The sequence below is a fragment of the Mus pahari genome, chromosome 2 (genome assembly GCF_900095145.1).
Source record: "Mus pahari chromosome 2, PAHARI_EIJ_v1.1, whole genome shotgun sequence".
NCBI classification, from domain to species: Eukaryota; Metazoa; Chordata; class Mammalia; order Rodentia; family Muridae; genus Mus; species Mus pahari.
In genome coordinates, this window is record NC_034591.1 from 94679539 (window position 1) to 94700239 (window position 20701).

General features: G+C 39.5%; 1 protein-coding gene across 2 annotated transcripts in view; it reads right to left on the reverse strand.

Moving 5' to 3' along the window:
- The window catches only part of Ctnna2 (catenin alpha 2), a 1093074-nt gene that overhangs the window by 220544 nt on the left and 851829 nt on the right, over positions 1-20701 (reverse strand). For both annotated transcript variants that reach the window (XM_021190430.1, XM_021190425.1), the window contains exon 10: positions 15071-15223. In XM_021190430.1, coding sequence (XP_021046089.1) covers positions 15071-15223 — 153 coding nt within the window. The remainder of the gene's footprint in view (positions 1-15070; positions 15224-20701) is intronic.

A 20701-nucleotide genomic window follows, 5' to 3' on the forward strand; every position in this document is an offset into this window, starting at 1 on the left:
CACACACACACACACACACACACACACACACACGTGTAAGGTGTTATCAATTCTCCTAAACTAATTATCTCAGACAACTGAACAGTATTTAATATGTGAATTGATCTTTGTGTCTGGCATTGACCTCTGTTTTTACATTGGCTCGCATATGTACAAGCTGACAGGGACCTCAGAATCAGCAGATACCAAATCTCAGCACAAATGAGATTTATTATTACCTTCGAGGGATAAGCAGGGGTGGTGGCTACCTCTGGAACTGACAAAGATAGCAATAGGTCTTTCTGCAGGAGTAGTTTTTAAGGAGACAAGACTTGTGCTAGGGTGAGTTGGTAATTCCTGATTGGACCGGTTAGTCAGTATAATTAAATAATGAGTCTGGCTTGCTGGACCTTGGTGTTTTGATAGCTGGACCTTGGCGTTTTAGTCAGGCATAAGAAAGTGGAAAAAGAATGGAACACACCTTGGTGGCTAGCTTTAGAAATGTAATCTACTGGTTTAGCAAAGGAGAGGGAAGGGGGAAGGACAGGACCTACAGGTGTCATGTTTGCAAGGCTTGGGCTTGCTAGAGAGGCCTTTAAAGGTCAAAGGAGATTCAAAGTACTTACACCTGTCAGTCATGGACCAAAGTCATGGCTCAGATAAAGGGTGATAAATCCATATTTTTAGTCCTTTGGTGGTCCAGGGCAGCATGGGTTCCCCCTAAAATCCTAAATATCACTTTCACTTAAGACTTAGTGCTGGTAAGGTACCACTATATTGAACTGTTCTCCTTGTAACCTCCAAATACCTAAGACCAAGATAATTATTTGTTTCTGCCATTTTACCATGAATTTTTAATTTTCCATTCTTTTGTGTTTTGTCTGCATGTATATCTGTGTGAGGGCCCAAGAACTGGAACTACAGACTGGCATGAGCTGCCCCGTTGGTGCTGGGGAGTGAACCTGGGGCCTCTGAAGGAGCTCTTAATTGCCGAACTATATCCCCAGCCCATATTTGTTTCTTCCTTTGTTATAGAATCCGAAACCTTGAATCACACAGTGACCAAGGTTAGTGGAATCAAAACTCTATGTCTTATGTAAAATCTGAAGGTGAAAAGTTAATGTGATGAGTTCATTCACAACTCATTACAGGATCGAAGAAGTCCCAGGCTCCAGGTCCAAAGGAGTCGGTGTTGTGTTTTAAGGGTTGAAAGAGCTTTCAACTGAGCCACCATCTCGACATGAAGCCTCTATGAAGTTGGTTTCTACTTTTCCTAAATTTAATGGAGTCAGAATAATCTAAAAAAATGTTTCTAGTTCAAAAAATACTGTCCCAATACACCAGGCTTCCAAACGATGGCTTCAGGCTGGCTACAGGGTTTTCTGATATAAAAGCGCTTGAAGGTAGCAAAATTGAATACATGAACTTTCAGGAGTGTTTTTACCTAGGCAATTAAAATTCCCCTGCTCTTAAGCAAACCACATCAGTTTTAATTGGGTGCATTTTTTTTTTTCAATTTTGCTTTGAAGGGGCATGACCTTAATCTGATAAGCTTATGCTCCAAGGTAGATTTCAAAGTTAGCAGAATAATGTCTAGGTATATGTTAACAATTGCAGAAAACAGAAGAATACAAATATATATATATATATATATATATATATATATATATATATAGTTTCTAGATGATGCAATGGCAAAATTATTTATTTGTACAAAGAGGAAAAAGAAAACACTATTTGTATGCAGCAAAGAAAATGAACATAACATTTTAATGTCTGATCTGGCCACATCACTATGGTAGCCCTGACAGCAGGTCCCTGGGAAACTTTCTAGTACATCTCACCTTATTGTTCACTTCGGAGAAGCTAGGCTAAAGTCATATTGCCATCACCCTGGCTATATATTAGAGACTGTACATGATTCAGGAGAAAACCTAATAAATTCAAGTGTGGTATGGAGAAAAATCAAGAGCACATGTGGAGGTGCAGAAGAGGCTGCCTTAGGTTCCCCAAACCTAGCTCTAGTACTCATGCACCATCTGGTGACTTTGGGTCCAACTCTAGTTTCCTTGAGCTTCTTATCTGAAAATTTATGTTATATATTACTAAGTCTCATAAAGAGATGATACATGGATTTTGTTTAACAATATCATAGGGCATGAGCTAAAGAGTTGTTTTACTAACTTCTTAGATGGGGGCAACTTAATTACATCATCTTTTCTAGGTGAATCTTAATAAGCATACGTAACTATTGGGATAAAACTTCAGGGGTTGGTTAAGGTGGGACTAGTATTTGTGTAAAAGCCAGAAAACTAAATGACCATGGAAACTCATAGTTGATTCCTGTTAAGAACATTACTTTAAAATTGACTTAAATAATCAAGACCCCCCTAGTTTATATTTTGGCCATGTTATGAAGAGTTAAATTGAGTTTGGAAGAATGTGTGAACATGGCCACTCACCAGTTGCAATAGAATTCTGACATGGAAACTATTCTTGGGTTCCATTGCTTAAAAATCATTGAGAAATCAAAGCAGAATTGACTCAGGAAGACTATGCAACCAAAAATTTGTGGTATTTGTGCATGAGCTTAACTTGTGACCCTGCACCAACACATTTAAGCAGCATTGACGATTTACTGCACTACACTTGGCAATAAATATCATGCAAGATTTTGTAGTACTTGACGATATAAATGTGATATGATTGAGAGAGATGCAATCCAATGGTACCAATAGCAGGAGCTCACATTATATTTTTGAGCAATGATTTTGCAACCAGGCACTTTATAAAAATTGGCATGGTGGATTCAACTATATGCTATATAATAAGGAATCATTAGATCAGACCCAGGGATAGTATAAAATTTTGGCTGAAAGATTCTCTAGAATCTGTGACTTGAGTCACTGATGGCATCTGTTTTGTTCTAGCTGTATGAAACTGAACTAGCTATGTTTGTATGTTTGTTGTTACTGTGTCTGTATATGTACAAGTTCATATGTGTGTATCTGTGTACATACATATACATGTGCATGCATGCAGTGAACAGCTGTCAGCCTTGGCTGTTGTTCAAGACATCTTGAGTTCAATTCCTAGCAACCACATTGTGGCTCAAAATCATCTATAAGGGGATCTGTTGCACTATTGCAGCATGCATGCATCGTTATGCAGATAGAGCATGCATATACATAAGATAAATAAAGACATAAAATTAAGTTTTCAAAAGTGTTAGATAAAATAACAGATTACATTCTTATATATTTTTTTATAGTTATATATTAAAATTCTAGAGGCTGACAAGATGGTTCCGTCAGTAAAGAGGTTTGCGGATAAGACTGACCCTGGAGATTAATCCCCCAGAACCACAGAGTTGATGGAGAGAAGAACTCATGGAAGCTGTCTTCTGACCTCCACATGTGTATTGTCGTCTGTGTGCACAAACACAAACATGCACACAAACACTTGCAGTTAATTAATTAAATCGTTAATTAATAAAACAATAATTTTTAAGAGTCTAAGATGGACATTTCAATTTTTATAAAATGTTTTTATGGTATCCTTTTGGGAAAAATAAAACAAGATAGTGTTTAGAAGTTAAGAAATCTTGGGAGAACTTTCTCCCTACCTGTTCAATATAGCACTTGAAGTCCTAGCCAGAACAATTAGACAAAAAAGGAGATAAGGGGATACAAATTGGTAAAGAAAAAGTCAAAATATCACTATTTGCAGATGATATAACAGTACATATAAGTGACACTAAAATTTCCACCAGAGAATTCTTAAACCTGATAAACAGCTTCAGTGCAGTAGCTGGATATAAAATCAACCCAAACAAATCAGTGGCCTTTCTCTACACAAGGGATTAACAGGCTGAGAAAGAAATTAGGGAAACAACATCCTTCACAATAGTCACAAATAATATAAAATACCTTGCTGTGACTCTAACTAAGCAAGTGAAAGACCTGTATAATAAGAACTTCAAGTCTCTGAAGAAAGAAATTAAAGAAGATCTCAGAATTTGGAAAGGTCTCCCATGCTCATGGATTGGCAGGATTAATATAGTAAAAAAGGTTATCTTGCCGAAAGAAATCTACAGATTCAATGCAATCCTCATCAAAATCCCAATGCAATTCTTCACAGAGTTAGAAAGGGCAATTTGCAAATTCACCTGGAATAACAAAAAACCTAGAATAGCAAAAACTATTCTCAACAATAAAAGAACTTCTGGTGGAATCAGCATGCCTGACCTCAAGCTGTACTACAGAGCACTTGTGATTTAAAAAAAACAAAACAAAAAAACAAACAAACAAACAAAAAAAAACTGTATGGTACTGGTACAGCGAAAGATAGGTAGATCAATGGAATAGAATTGAAGACCCAGAAATGAACCCACACACCTATGGTCACTTGATCTTTGACAAAGGAGCAAAAATCACTCAGTGGAAAAAAGACAACATTTTCAAAAATGGTGCTGGCACAACTGGCAGTTATCATGTAGAAGAATGTGAATTGATCCATTCTTATATCCTTGTACAAAGGATAAGTGGATCAAGGAACTCCACATAAAACCAAAGACACTGAAACATATAGAGGAGAAAGTTCGGAAAAGCCTCGAAGATATGGGTACAGGGGAAAAATTCCTGAACAGAACAGCAATGGCTTGTGCTGTAAGATCTAGAATTGACAAATGGGACCTNATAAAATTGCAAAGATTCTGTAAGGCAAAAGATACTGTCAACAAGACNAAAAGGCCACTAACAGATTGGGAAAGGATCTTTACCAATCCTAAATCTGATAGGGGACTAATATCCAATATATACACAAAGAACTCAAGAAGCTAGACTCCAGACAATCAAATAACCCTATTAAAAAATGAGGTACAGAGCTAACCAAAGAATTCTCAACTGAGGAATACTGAATGACTGAGAAGCACCTGAAAAAAATGTTCAACATCCTTAATCATCAGTGAAATGCAAATCAAAACAACCCTGAGATTCCACCTTACACCAGTCAGAAAGGCTAAGATCAAAAATTCAGGAGACAGCAGATGCTGACGAGGAGGTGAAGAAAGAGGAACGTTTCTCCATTGCTGGTGGGATTGCAAGCTGGTACAACCACTCTGGAAATGAGTCTGGTGGTTCCTCAGAAAATTGGATATAGTACTACTGGAAGATCCAATAATACCTTTCCTGGGCTTATACCCAAAAGACGTTCCAACTTGTAATAAGGACACATGTTCCACTATGTTCGTAGTAGTCTTATTTATAATAGCCAGAAGCTGAAAAGAACCCAGATGTCCCTCAACAGAGGAATGGATACAGAAAATGTACATTTACACAATGGAGTACAACTCAGCTATTGAAAGCAATGAATTTATGAAATTGTTAGCCAAATGGATGGGTCTGGAGGATATCATCCTGAGTGAGGTAACCCAATCACAAAAGAACTCACATGATATGCACTCACTGATAAGTGGATATTAGCCCGGAAACTTAGAATAACCAAGATACAATTTGTAAAACACATAAAACTCAAGAAGGAAGACCAATGTGTGGATACTTCATACCTTCTTAGAATGGGGGACAAAATACTCATGGAAGGAGTTACAGAGACAAAGTTCAGAGCTGAGACAGAAGGAAGGACCATCCAGAGACTGTCCCACCTGGGGATCCATCCCATAAACAGCCACCAAACCCAGACACTATTGCATATGCCAGCAAAATTTTGCTGACAGGACCCATATATAGCTGTCTCTTGTGAGGCTATGCCAGTGACCGGCAAATACAGAAGAAGTGCATGCTCATAGTCATCTATTGGATGGAACACAGGGCCCCCAATGAAGGAGGTAGAGAAAGTACCCAAGGAGCTACAGGGGTCTTCAACCCTATGGGAAGAACAACAATATGAATTAACCAGTATCCCCCAGGGCTTGTGTCTCTAGTTGAATACGTAGCAGAGGATGGCCTAGTGGGCCATCAGTGGGATGAGAGGTCCTTGGTCTTGGGAAGATTATATGCCTCAGTACAGGGGAACACCAGGACCAGGAAGCAGGAGTGGGTGGGTTGGGGAGCAAGGTGGGAGGAGGATATAGGGGACTTTCAGGATAGCATTTGAAATGTGAATTAAGAAAATATCTAATAAAGAAAAGAAATCTTGGGAGAAAGAGTGGTATTGGTTCAAATATGTCTGTAAATATAAACATTATTTGAGTGTATGTCTAATGATTGAGTTAGACAAAACAGTTACTTACAGCCTACAAGTATTTGTGTATTTTCTGTGGTCTATACATGAGATACCTCAGGTCCAGTGTAGTGTATTGGCTCAATTGGGCATGTGAGCTCTGAGCAAAGGGGCACATCAATTCCTAACTTATACTCTGAAAACCATGCACATCCAGACTGTTCATGTACTTTCTGATTCATCATTTCTTGGCTTTCTCTTTGGCTCAGTTGAATCTAGACCCTAGAATTTACAGAGCCCTCTTGCATTTCTTTAAACCCAAGACACATGTGAGGTTTTCAGGGCCATGCCTATCAAACTGCTGCAGTGAAAGTCATGGTCTGAGAGGGTAGATAATCCATGCTTTTTGAAACTTCTGTCTGATTGTATTGCCACAGAATGTCTGTACATGGAGACCACCCAAACTCTGTCTGACTCACATCCTCATATCAAACACTAATCCCTTAACTCAACCTCAGAAACACTATGCAAACCCACCCTTTCCTTACACCTCCTCTGCTGCAGTTCTAGTCATGGTGCTTATCCGCATGACCACTGAGATATCATCCTGTATGGTCTTTTCACTTCCTCTTTCCCTATCCTAGGTTATCTGTATTCTATAGAGATGTGAAGACCTTAAAGATCAGTGAATATTTACAACACATGATTCTCATATGAATTCTGCTCTGCTACAATATGGCTCATACCAGATATGTGGGACGACCATGAGTCAACTAAGAAGGACTGACACAGGATCTGAGGGAAACCCAAAAGTATAAACAGCCATATAATCTGTTCTGTAGCTTGGTTCCTGGCAAAATGTCATACATGTGTCATTTTGTGTAAATATGGCCTTGACATCAGAGGTGAGGAGTTTCTCCTTCTGCTGCTGTCAGCTAACCTGTGAAGGTCAGTGTACACTCGCCTTTGACCTGTGTGCCAGTCTGAGTGTGTGCCTGTTATGTGCAGGGAAGGCTTCTATCACAGGCCTGCCTGTAGGTCTAATCTGACTGTGAGTCTTCGAACTTCTGTCAACCTTCAGGCCTTCTGTGACAATTCCCTATTCCTAGCATTGACTATCGGACCACACTTACACAGTTCAGCATTACATATGACACACTTACACTTGACTCATCTTTTTCAATAGATGGTATAGCCCAGGACACTCTTCCCCTTTTTTTCAGTTTTCTTTTCCTCCCCAACCCTCACTTATTCAGGTCAGTTGTTAAGCCCTGTCTTCCCTTCAACTACAGCTGACAATCCAGTCTCTGTGGCTGCCGTCCTGCCCCTGTATTCTTAGAAAACGTAAAGTGTGAGGAGGTTTTGTTCATTTGTTTTGTCTTTGAGATGTGACCTCATGTCTTTACTCTCTACCCTTGCCTCAGTCTCCATACAGAGCTAAAATTGCCCATAAACACCTGATCTTGTGTTCATCTCCTGTATGTGGGGATTACAGGTGTGTGCCACCGTGCCTGGCTTTGTCCAGAGTTACGCTGCCAGCTAATGGACCAGCCTCAGCTCATGGAGACTTTTTCATACATTGTCATTGAATGCAGCACTGTGAAAACAGAAGGATTATTGAAAAGAGCAATCACTCAGGACATTTACACAAGCACCGTGTCGCTTAACTGATGGTCACTGGAGCAGTTACACAGTCCCAAATATGTCTCTTACTTCAAAACCTTGAATCTTTGTCAGAAAATGTACATCGTCACTTCAGGGCATGACCATACAGTGTGTGCAGTTAGGACCAGGGAATGGAGAACTGAGGCAACCTTGTCTCACTCCTCATTCTCCAGGTTTGGATGCTGCCCTTGGCAGAGACAACCAACACCCTCTTTCACTGCCACTGTAACGGAGGTTGAAAACATGAGTCTATTTGTAAGACAGAGGACTGGGAAGGAAGGATGCTGGAGTTCAGACATCACCTTTGCAGCTGCCCGAGAGTAACTCAAATATCAACCATCAGAGAGGCAATGCAGCAACTGCTTTCTACTCAGAGAAGGCAGCATTTCTCCACATCGGTTCCTCCCAGACTTGAAATTCTCCTTGGTAGTAAATCAGAGCATTAAATAGGCACAGTGCTTCTTTACTGTTGATCCCTAAGGTGACCCTTAGCATCCTGCAGACATACTATTAAGATACATTACCTCAGGGGCCAGCAAGCTAACAACATTGCTAGCTGCACTTATTATTTTATTCTTTCTTTGGGCACCATCTATTTATTGAATTCTTGCTAGAGGCAGGCACTCAGCTAGGTGCTGGGGTGTTGTTAGGAATCAATTAGGCATGGTCCTTTCCCTAAGGGAATTGGTAAACTAGCAGGAGCCATATCATATAGCTGTCGAGCTATATGGCTACGATTCCAAAGTAAATGGGATACCAGGAAAGTGAGAAATGCAAGGAGCTGACCCCACCAACAGGACACACTCAGAGAGCAGAACAATAGGTAGACATGAGAATGAGGGGAAAGCGAGACAGAACGAGGTGGGAAGAAGCTCCAAGGTTTTCAACAAAGCAAAGGCGTCATGTGGCTGATGCCTGGGAAATAAAACGGGGCTACCAAACAAAGGAGCCTGAAGGCTGCAAAGGGGGTTGTCAAACAAGCCTGCACAGGTTTTGGCCTTTGGGGCTGCAGAGATGGTTTAGTGACTAAAAGCCCTTGCTGTTCTTGGAGGCACATGGTACACATAAACTGATACAGGCTCTCATATCTAAACACAGATAAAAAATGTTGATCCTTTGTGTGTGTGTGTGTGTGTGTGTGTGTGTGTGTGTGTGTGTGTTTGTGCGCGCGCGCGTGTGTATTTATTCCATGCATGTGTGTGCACTTGTCAGTGAGTGCACATGTAGAAGCCAGAGGCCTGTACCAGACATCATCCTCTGCCGTACTCTTTTTTTTTTTTTTTTTTTTTTTCCCCAAGGCCGGCTCTCTCACAGAACCCTTATGCTTGCTGTTTTCAGCTGGACTGATAGACCTGCATGCCCCTGGGCTCGGTCACTCGATCCCTTCATCATCACTGGGGCCAAAGTGCAACACCTAGCATTTATATGTGTACTGAGGACTAGAACTGCATACCTTTACCCAGAGAGCTATCTGCCCTTTCCAAAGAAAAGCAGGCAGTCGTTCCAGGATCCCAGCCAAGCAAAGCAACTGATCTGATTGAGATATTCGGTAACCAGCTCACTCTATCTGCTGCATACAAAAAGGACTGGAGGGTCCAGGCAAAGGTGAAAGGCCCAACCAGAGCCTCTGCAGCTTCCTACAGCACAAGAGCAAGAGGCTTTCTTTACCAGTAGAGCTGGGGAGATGGAAGGTTGGGCAAGTTGACAGAGCGGCCGAGCAAGAAGAGAAGTGAGTGCGGAGGCTCAAGACAGCTGCACTGGCTTTTTGCAGCTCATTTTCAAAATTAGTTTGTATTTTCATTGCTGCCATGCAGATTTTGCCCCCAATTTACATCCTCCACCACCCCCTAGCACATTACTTTGGTAGAGAGTCGCCACAGTTTGCATTCCATTTCTGCAAAACCCCTTTCAGTTTGCTTTGAAACAAGGTCCAACAGGTGTCCTCTGCTGTGCACGTCCCTAGTCAGCCCGCCCTGGGGTCCTTGGTTAACCCACAGAGGGGCTGCATATTAGGGATCAGGGGAAAATACCAGTATTCATTTTATTTCGTTGCATTGAGATGTCCTGTAGTAATTAGAATAAAAATTAGAAAATAGCGCATCTGGCCTGCTGAATTTCTCCAGTCATAAGATCCAAGTAGATTTTCATCTATATTTTTGTAAAATGTTACAAATACTATTATTTTTTTTTTAAAAAAAATAAGTTTTCCAAATGACCCTTCTTAACTCAATGACAAAAAAGCCAAAAAATTCTTCCTATTCATATTTTACTGATATTATTTGTTCTAAATGATTGTTAAGGATTTCTAAGTGTGTGGTATGTTGTGACAAATCTGATTCAATAGCATCAAATTTCTGGACTGGCAAGATGGTTTAGTGGGTAAAAGTGCTTGCTGTCAAATCTGAGAAGCTGAGTTCAATCTCCAGAATCTACAAGGTTGAAGAAAAATAACTCCACAAGTTGTTCACCCATCATGTGCATACACTGCCATGCACATTGCACACACTCACACTCACACACACACTCACACACACGAATGAATAAATGAATGTAAGAAAATAGAAATAAGTATATTTTGAAATCATTTTTAAATGCACTCATTTCTGTGAAAACCATATGCTAAACAAAAGTACCAACTAATGTAATATATATATATATATATATATATATATATATATATATATATATCAAACAGTTGAGAAATTACATAGACCTAAAATCCAAAGTCACAAAATCCTGAAGGATTGTAATTATTGTCATGGAGCTAAGCTAGGAAAGGGGCTCCTGTCTTTGCTGGTCAACAGGGCCCTTTAACTTTCTTTTTTTTTTTTTTTTTTGGTTTTTTGAGACAGGGTTTCTCTGTGTAGCCCTGGCTGTCCTGGAACTCACTTTGTAGACCAGGCTGGCCTCGAACTCAGAAATCCGCCTGCCTCTGCCTCCCGAGTGCTGGGATTAAAGGCGTGCGCCATCACTTGATGTCCCTCTCTAGTGGTGACTCTGCTGTCCCAGGGTGGCATGTCTACTGGATGCCATATGTACCAGCACAGAGAGGAGGCTTTAGATTAAAAAAAAAAAAAAACTGTAAAAGCATATGAAGCTCTCAGCTGCTTACCTCAGTGCAGGCAGAGCTAACCTTACAGATCTGACCTGCTGGAGATGCCTAAATGTAAGATCCCTGCATATGGTCACCTTATATGTGTATTCACTTGAAATGTGGAAAACCTTTGCTGCCAGTGAATACACAAATCTCTGGTTTAAACTGTCAACAATAGCAGCAGCAACGACAAAAATTAACTCAATCTTATTTAAGTCATTGCACTCCTGGATTACTACTTATAGACATACTGGAGTGGTCCCTATGGACCCCATGTCCCAACTGGGAAAACTTATAAAAGGAAATGCAAAATGAAATCATTTGCCTAGCATGGTGGTGTATATCTGCCATACATCTCAGCATTCTGGATACAGGTGCTAGTAGTCTGAAGTTTTAAGCCAGACTGGCCTACATAATGAACCCCTGTTTCGATAACAACAGTGAGAATGTTTTCTAGACAGTATGGAGGACACATCACAGAAGTCCAAATGTAAGCTTTACTGAAAGAAGATGATCACTGAGAAAAGCCTGCCTTTCCTCATGTCACTCATCACATCTTCCTGATATTTGTTCATTCTCAGAAGGGGACATGACAATCTGAGGGGAATATGTCTGGAGGTGGGATGTAGAGAAGATAGTAGATAGATTTCATTAGCAAGGTGAGGACTAAAAAATGAAGAAGAAATAGTATTGCATGTCACACACTTGTAATAAAGGGTAGTCTCATCAAGTTTATGTCTTTAAGTTAAATGCAAATAAACAGTTCCTAAAAGCAAAATAACAAAACTGAGCCAAACAGAAACAAAAATATTAGTCTTTTAAAATAAAACATTTCTCAAATAAAACCCCAGGTTTACATTTCTTTACCAGGGAATTTCTCAAAATGTTTTTAAAAGAAAATATTAGACATGACTGTGTGTGTGTCTGTGTCTCTGTGTGTGAGAAAGTGGGTCTGTGTGTCTGTATATCTTTATAATTGTGATATAAATGTATACCTATAACATACATAATTGTTATATTTATATCAAACATAAATATAATATGTAACATGTAATATAAAATGTGATATATTTCACAAGTATAAAAAATGTTTCTTATAATTTTTATTTATGAAGAGTTTTAAATTGTATATATATTTGCATGTGTCCATGTGCATGTACCCGTGTATATATAGGCACATATATACATGTATATACATGTATAAACAAGCCAGGAGGCACATTTGGTATGGTTTTGCCTCAGTCACTTCCTATTTTATTTTTTTTTAACATTTTTTATTATTATTATTTTCTTTATTTACATTTCAAATGCTATCCCGAAAGTTCCCTATACCCCACCCCCGCCCCTGCTCCCCTACCTACCCACTCCCACTGCTTGGCCCTGGCCTTCCTCTGTGCTGGGTCATATTTTTTGAGACAGACAAAGTTGATGTGCTGAAACTGGCTGCCTGATCCTCCAGCCTTGGCATTTCAGGCACATGCTACTATACCTGTCTCCTCTAAGTGTATGCCAGAGATCAAACTCAGGTCCTCAAGCCTGGCTACTAAACCCAACATCCATCAGACTAAATTTATAACATAGACAGATTGATAGATAGATAGATAGATAGATAGATAGATAGATAGATAGATAGATAGATAGATAAGGATACATATACATATATTTCTCTTAGGAAATGAGTAATTCAACTTACTTGATCTATCTGCAAATAACATCATTCAGGGTCAACTAGAAAATATTCTTTACTGAAATCTAGACACATCATGCAGTTATGTTAGCACCACATTGTACTAGAGCCTGGGCCAACATAGTAATAATGCAAGGCAGGAAAAACAAGAATTAATACAGAAGAAATATCACTGTCATAATTTATAGGTATGTGATTTTGTACACTGGCTTCTGAAAGAGTAGAAACTTAGAGAATTAGCAAATGAACGTAAAAAGGTCAATGAACTTAAAATCCATATATCTTGTAAACTATAATACTATAAACATGGAAATTAAAAAGTTTCTAAATTTCTAAATAATTTTTCAAAATAGAAACAAAATCCACAAACCATGTTAATTGCTTTCTTTCAACCCACACTCTAGTCCCTGCTGCCACTTCAACACTAAGATATTCCAAGATGCTGCTCGCTACAGAGACCATCCGTTGTCAGGGAGGAGAACAACTAAAGCAAGGAAAGCAGCTCTGGGACCCCAGGTCTCTTCACCTGCCACAAGTAGGGGATCAAACATAAGAGCGAGATTTATCCATGGTGAACACAAAACTAGGAAGGGAAAATCGTGAATATGCTCTGTCACGAGAGAAGGAAGAATGATTAGAAAAGACAGCTCATGCATGCTGGCTTCATGTTTACTGAATGTCACATCTGAATTCCAGAAGTGTGTTTCAAATGGGGCCATGCACAGAATTAATGTCATCGACAGTACGGAATGCAGAAAATACTGAAGCTTTTCATTGTCAGCAGCACACTGGCAATTCATACTTTCTATAATTTCTACAAGCATTCATAGAAACTACAATACCTTACATATGAATGTATTTCTCTATGTTAGTATTATTTTGTTTCATATGAATATTTCAATCCATATAGCATTCATTCAGGGATCATGTTTTCTTCTCCTTCTTCTATTCCCCCCACCCCACCCCTCTTAATTCCCAAACTCTTTCTCCATCATCTCTTTGACACCCAAATAAAACGGTCGGCCTGTTTTCATTTCAGCTTGCATTTGAATATCCATTTAATGATTTTATTCCTATTATGAATCAGAGGTGCTGAATGCTCGTGATCTGTAAGTTTTGAGCTGGTGCTTGTAACCACTTCAGACTTCCTTGGATCATCATCCCTCCGAGTCTATTCACACATTTCCTAATTAATATCCCAAGTTGTTGTCTTTGTTGTTTGTTTCTTTCTTTAAACCATATCACTAATTCTGTTTTGGCTAAAATACAGCCACTTACATCCTAAATTCAGGCAGCCTAGCTTTTATTTCCCCTCTGGATATTGTTCAATATCACTGGATATAATTTTGGACTTATGATGAAACTTCCACAGATTTCTCTACTTCATAATATACATTTCTGATCCTGAACTTACATTAGTACTGACCCCAAGACCTTCCAGTACACAGTAATCTAAACAGCTATTCAGAAAAAAAAAATGCATTTTTGCCTACAAGTTCACTATATGGCAGGTGTTAAGGACTCCTCCCACCACCACCACCACCCACACACACCTCTGTTTAGCACGACATAGTCAATTCTGTCTTGAAATCAGAGCAGCTGTGATTACCCTCACAAAATCCTTATAAGATTAGATCTTTGGACATTCCTTTGTAGAAGGTGTGGGTAGGAGTGTCCTTAAAACCTCATCTGAATGCTCAGAAACTCCCTCTCTCCCGTGCCTCATCAAGCTTTGTATAATCCTTCCCTGGTGGCTGTGGTCTCTGGACATGCTGAAGAATATAAGAAGTCAAAGTTTAATTGATAGAGCCACCTCAGGTCTGGGATTTTCTGAGGTTCTTACCCATGCTGGGATCAGCTTTTCAGTGATTAGGCTACTGGGGTTTATTTATGCTCCTGCAGGAAACTCCTTACCCAAAATTTTGTAAATTATCCCTAAAGTCTCACTGGATCTGCAAGCCAGGCTCAGACGAAATAATTTCCTTGGTCTATCTTTACAGTGTCTACAGACAATTGTTCATGCCTCTTCAGTAAAACTCATACAATCTGGGCTTCAGTGCATGCAGTAGGATGGGGAGTGCGGAGGGTGGAAAGGGAACACGTTCTAAATTGTCCATCTGGACATTTTAATTCCACTCCTAATCAAACCTACCATTCAGTCCTGGAGAATCTGCACTAGTAGAGTCCTAGCCTCTGCCTATTGCTCAGAAAAATTAGCAGAGACATTTTGCTGTATGAAGAGTCATGACACACAGCAAGGGAGAGTGGCTAATCACTTGTTTCCTCTGAAAGGAGAATACTCAGAAAGTGAAGGTGAAAAAAAAAAAAAAGCTTCTAGTACTTGGCTTTTTTTGAAGAAAACCACAAGGCAGCAGTCTATTAAAATGTCAAGATCTGTATGTAGAGAAATATTGTATACCTACATCATGTATTGTGATACCTGAGTCTCCAGGTCTGTGACTTACCTCTACCAGCTTGTTGGCATGTTCACGGAAAACTTGGGCATATTCCTTCACCTCCTTCTCATTCCCACTCTTCGCAGCCTCAATGAGAACCAGCAAAGGGACATTGGTTTCCAAGAACGAATCTGATATGTGATCCATCACAGCTTTCCGAAGCTGCAGTTAAAAACAAAAGCAGATAGCCATTAGGAATATCACTGTCAATCTTCCTAAACCACTATCACACTTGCATTACAGTGTAAACAATTGTGATGGTTAGATTAAATTGAGAAGTTGACACAACTTAGAATCTGCTGGAAAATTGTCTCAATGAGAGATTGCCTAGATCAGGTTGACCTGTGGAGGTATCTGTGGAGGATTTTCTTGATTGTGCTCATTGATGTGGGAAGACCCAGGCCACTATAGGGAGTACTATTAACTAGGTAGGGAATTCTGAACTATATAAATGTGGAGGAGGGTTTGGTGAGAACAGAGAAACAAATACATATTCATTATCTCTCTGCTAATGACCGGTTAGAACTAGTTGCTTTAGGGTTCATCTTGCCTTGTGTTTGCCACAATAATTGATGGTAACCTGGAACGGTAAGTCAAACAAACCCTTTCTCCCACTCAGTCTGCTTTTTTTTCTGGATAATGATCACAGAAACAGAGTTGCAGCTGCAACAATAATAATCCAACACCCCTTTGAATTTTCTCTTATCATATCAAAGAAAATGAGGTAGATTGATGTATGTCTGCTTACAGACTACCTCGGGAAAATCACATGCACAAACTGTAGCTCAAAACACTGACCAAAAGATTTGTTCTCATCTTCTACTGAACTGTCTATTCCGCTCTAAGAACACTGAGTCCTGGTAAAGTTGAAGAGCTCAGGCTTCTCAGCAGTGAAGACCTCTAGGTACCAAGCAGCCATTGTGGAGAGCTTCACATGGGATGCTGAGCCTTGATGTACCCTCGAAACTTTATTACTGTGTGGCCTCCTGCCCTTTTCACATCCACTGCTTGTGTTTTATAAAGGGAAACAGGAAACATCTGACAATCATAAAAATATTCCAGCCCAGGTGCTATGGTGATGCAGTTGCTATGTTCCAGGAAAAAAAATACTTAGAATTATGTTTCAAGGTAAGAATAAACAAACCCGAATCTTCTAACAATGCATAATTACACACCATTCCCACACTATTAAAATAAGTGGGGCAGCTGCATAAAAACAAAATAAAACTATCCCTGAACAATCACTGTGCTTCTACTTTATTCATAATCATCTGAACGTATATGGGATACAAATAAAAATAAACACAAAAGACGATGGTAAATAATCTGTACATTTCCCAAATCAATTTATTAACATTCAGCCAGGACAATGTGGGAGAGTTTTGACAATGTGACATACCCACTGTGACAAGTCAGAAGAAGTGGTGTGAATGAAGCCCTGTTCTTTTGGGTATTAATTAGCATAAAGGATGTATTTACATGTGTGTGAGTTTGTTTGGCTTCCCTCTAAGTACTTTGACGTTTCTCCATGGGAGGTACGAGAAAGACTAGGTGAACTTAAAGTCACTACAATACTCATTTGGAAAAAAATTTAAAAATTACTTCCTGGAAATTACATTGGTTATTTGTAATGTCATCTTTTAGAGGTATTAATCATATGCCAACACTCAAATAATTTCTCACCATATTCTGTTGTTGAAGTCATTCAATCATATTATGAAACATAGAACATTATCAAGGAAGCTCAACAGAGGAATGAGCTGGAAATCAGACTAGTCAAACCACTCGCAGTCGTGATTGGGCAAGGAAAAGAAACAGTAGAAGAAGGCCGGAAGGGGCCTTACAGGGAACACTTCCAACTAACCTGCCAAAGCTGCTGCAAGAGCATTGGTGATTCATGTAGAGAAGATATGAGTAGAGATATGTTAAAAAAATAACTTGCAGGGACAAAAGAAACAGATATGAGAAAAGAGTAAGCCATAGGAAAATTAGGAAGGTTATCCCACGAACCAAGCCACAATACTCTTTTTTTTTTTTAATTTATTTATTATATGTAAGTACACTGTAGCTGTCTTCAGACACACCAGAAGAGGGCGCCAGATCTTGTTACGGATGGTTATGAGCCACCATGTGGTTGCTGGGATTTGAACTCCGGACCTTCGGAAGAGCAATCAGGTGCTCTTACCCGCTGAGCCATCTCACCAGCCCCACAATACTCTTAATGCCTACAAAAAGTAGATGAAGAAGGAGCTCTGTGATGCTAGACAAACCATCTGTATCTGTATTAACTCTTCCTAAATTCTCAGGTAGAATTTGCTTATAGACATGAGGGAAGTTAAACATCACAGAAAGCTGCAAAGAGTAGATTATCCCTATATACATTGAAACTCTACCAGAAATATAGGCTTAAAAGAGACAGAAATAGAATCCTTGATTAAAGGTAATATAGCATTTCAAGTTAAATAAAGGACTTTATAGACAAAATGTAAAATGTAAAAGAATGCAATTTGTAAGAGACAATTGAGAACTAGGCATCATGATGTCTACCTGTGATCCCCGTACTTGTGATATCCGGGCAGGACAATTACCATCAACTTGGGAAGCTAGATCGTGAATCCCAGGCCTGTTAGAACTACAAAATAAGAGCTCCTCTAAAAATTAAAATTGAAGAAATGACCCCGTGATTTCAGTGCACTTGTTGCACTTGCATTGAATGGAGTTAAGTTCCCAGCATCTCCACTGGGTGAGCCACAGGCTTCTGTCCTCCAGGTCACTGACATGAAGGAGACCAGGCAGTGAACAATTCAAACTAACATACCATAGCTTCTGGCAGAGCAAAGCTTCACATAAAAAAGGGAAGAGTGGGTGTAAATTTAAAAACAAAACAAAACAAACAATAACAGAAACTTGACAGGAACAAGAAAGACAATAGAGGGAGAAAGTCCAAAGAAGAGATTGATCTTCCTGGGCACCAAGCATGTACACACACACACACACACACACACACACACTAAATATTTAAAAAGAGACATTCTAAAATTCCAAGCAAAATTGCAAATAATCAATTTTTTTAAAAAAAGGAATGAACACCATAGCAAGTGCCTTACAAGGAAAAGAGAAGGAAAAAGGTTAAAACAAGATTGGCAAGGGCTTAAAGGGATGTGAGAAAAGATGACGAATCAAAATTGGAAAAGAAATTCAATACATGGCTTCCAGGCATCCCTGAAGAAAGGAAGTCAAAGCCGTTTTAACTACTTATACCAAGACTCATAAAAGAGAATTCCAAGCAGACACAGAAAAAGTGTTCATGTACTGAGACTTACCTTCCCGCACCCCCAAAGAAAAGGTCAAAAATAACAAAATATAGCCTGGTATGGAAATGTATATCTCTCCTCTTATCCCCCTAGGGAAACTGAGTCATAAGTTTAAGTCCTGAGGGGAGGGGAAGAAAAATGTGAAAGAATGAAAAAGCAAAAAAGAGTCGGTAAGGTAGGGGAGGGAATGGAAACTTGGAGACTCAAGCATGAGTAGAAAATGGAAAAATGTATAAATTTGTAAGAAATATCTACACTGTGAGCTCTTTTTGTAAGGGACAAGTCTAGAATCTATGAGCCAGAGCATCAATAGCTATCACACCCCTCTTCTTTCCTGTGCCACATCAGACATGACCAGTCATTTCTAGCACACATTTATGCTGAGCTCAATTGTGCTTCCTAATCTTTCTTAGCACAGTACTCTAGGCACCTAGGACTCTTCAACTCTGCTATTTCCTACTGGATAAAAGCTTTCTCCTTTTGCTAGACATCTTTGAAATGGGAGCTTTCTTTAGGTATAATTATCTGTGTCTCTACAAAATCCATAACCACCTTGAATTTTAGAATTTAAATGAACACTGAGTCTAGGCTAGGCTGATGAGACAGTACTTTATTAAAAGAGCTGGCAACTTAGCATCTGTCCTATTACTGACATGTTTAGAACAATCCTATCAAGAATTGAAGTATTAACTTTTTTTAATATTACAATGTAAGGCATAGCCAACAAGGTCAAAGTTGGATGTATAAGAGTATGATTCAAATAAGGCTCAAAATTCTGAAGGCTTAATATTTTTCCTTGAATGTAGTTGCCCCAGGCTTTTCATGATTACTGACATATTTTACCACAGTTCCTTAAGCTTTGTGCTATAATTATTATTAAAAATGAAAGATCAAAGCAACGAAGTGACTGGGCCAACAGCCATCCAGCCTAGAGGGCTTGACAAAAATTGAGCCTCATTAAGTCAAGCAAATTTTAGCCAGTGTGAAGGTCAGTTCTGATAATTAGTCAATGCCGTAATCCACCCAAAGCCACTTTAATAAGTCAAGGTGCCTCAAGTGCACATGTTCCTGTAATGCTAAAGGTACTGGTCCAGCCTGGTATAGCACTGGTGAACAGAGGGTATCCATGAACCCAAAGGAAAAGCATTAAGAAGATAATCACCATGTTTGCTCTATTTGTATTCTTTTAAAGAGAAATATGAGATTCATTGGTCATTATCTTGATGATCCCACAAAGCAAAATCATTTTAATTGGGACACGTGTGCATCTAAATGAGACCAAGAACCTAAAAAAAATAAAAAATAAAAAATGAATATATCATCAGGCCTTGTGTTCATCCTCCTCCTACACCAATTCCCCATGAAATCCAGGCTTGCCAGTTCAGATAGAATACAATCATTCGTTATTGGAGCACCTATGTGCAAAAACGCCTTGAGGGAGTTTCACCAGATCCAGTCTTTGCCCTCTAGGACAGCCGAAGCAGTCCAACAGTCAGAATAAAAGTCAGGAAACATGTCTCTCTAATGGAATAACAAACACTGAGAGAAACTCTGGTAAACGAAGCACATTTTTAAAAAATTACCATGACCTTTTAATGACTATTCTATATAAATCTACAACGTAGTGCCAGGCCTCCAAGACACTGATTTGGCCATGTGGTCCAGATCCAATGAGAACCTACATGATGCTCCTTTCTGGCTTGTAGGTCTTGCTCTCTGCAGTTCCTTGAGAAGCAAACAATCCAGTTATCCTTTCTTAATGGTTTGGCAAGTTGACTACAGAAGAAATCAACTACAAGATAAGCTGCTGTAAACACCTGTAAGCATTTATCTTGAGTACATTAATCCGTGTGGGAAGACCCACTGTAATCCTCAGAGAGACCCTTGCCTGGGTAGCGTGCAGTGGTCTGTATAGCATGGAGAAAACAATGTGAGCAGCAGCAGCACCCTGCATTCCCCATTCTCTGTTTTCTCCTCATGGTTGTGAGGTCACCCACTGCTTCCAGCTCCAGCTGCCTTGACTTGGCTGTCATGGCAGATTGTGTACCTTTGAACTACGAGTTGAAATAAACCCTTTCTCCCTTAACATGCTTTGTCAGAGTATTTTATCAAAGGAAGAGAAAAGAAAACTGAGTACTTGATTATCATCTGAAGGAGAGGGGTGGCAAATGTGTTGAACAGAACAGATTTAGCCATCTCAGATCAAGTCAGAGCCACCAAGAACCAAGGCCAGTCACAGGGGAAAGCAGACAGACTTTTGAGCAAGAACTGCTATTGTCTCTTCCAATACACTGCCATGACAATACATGGTTGATTATGGATGTGT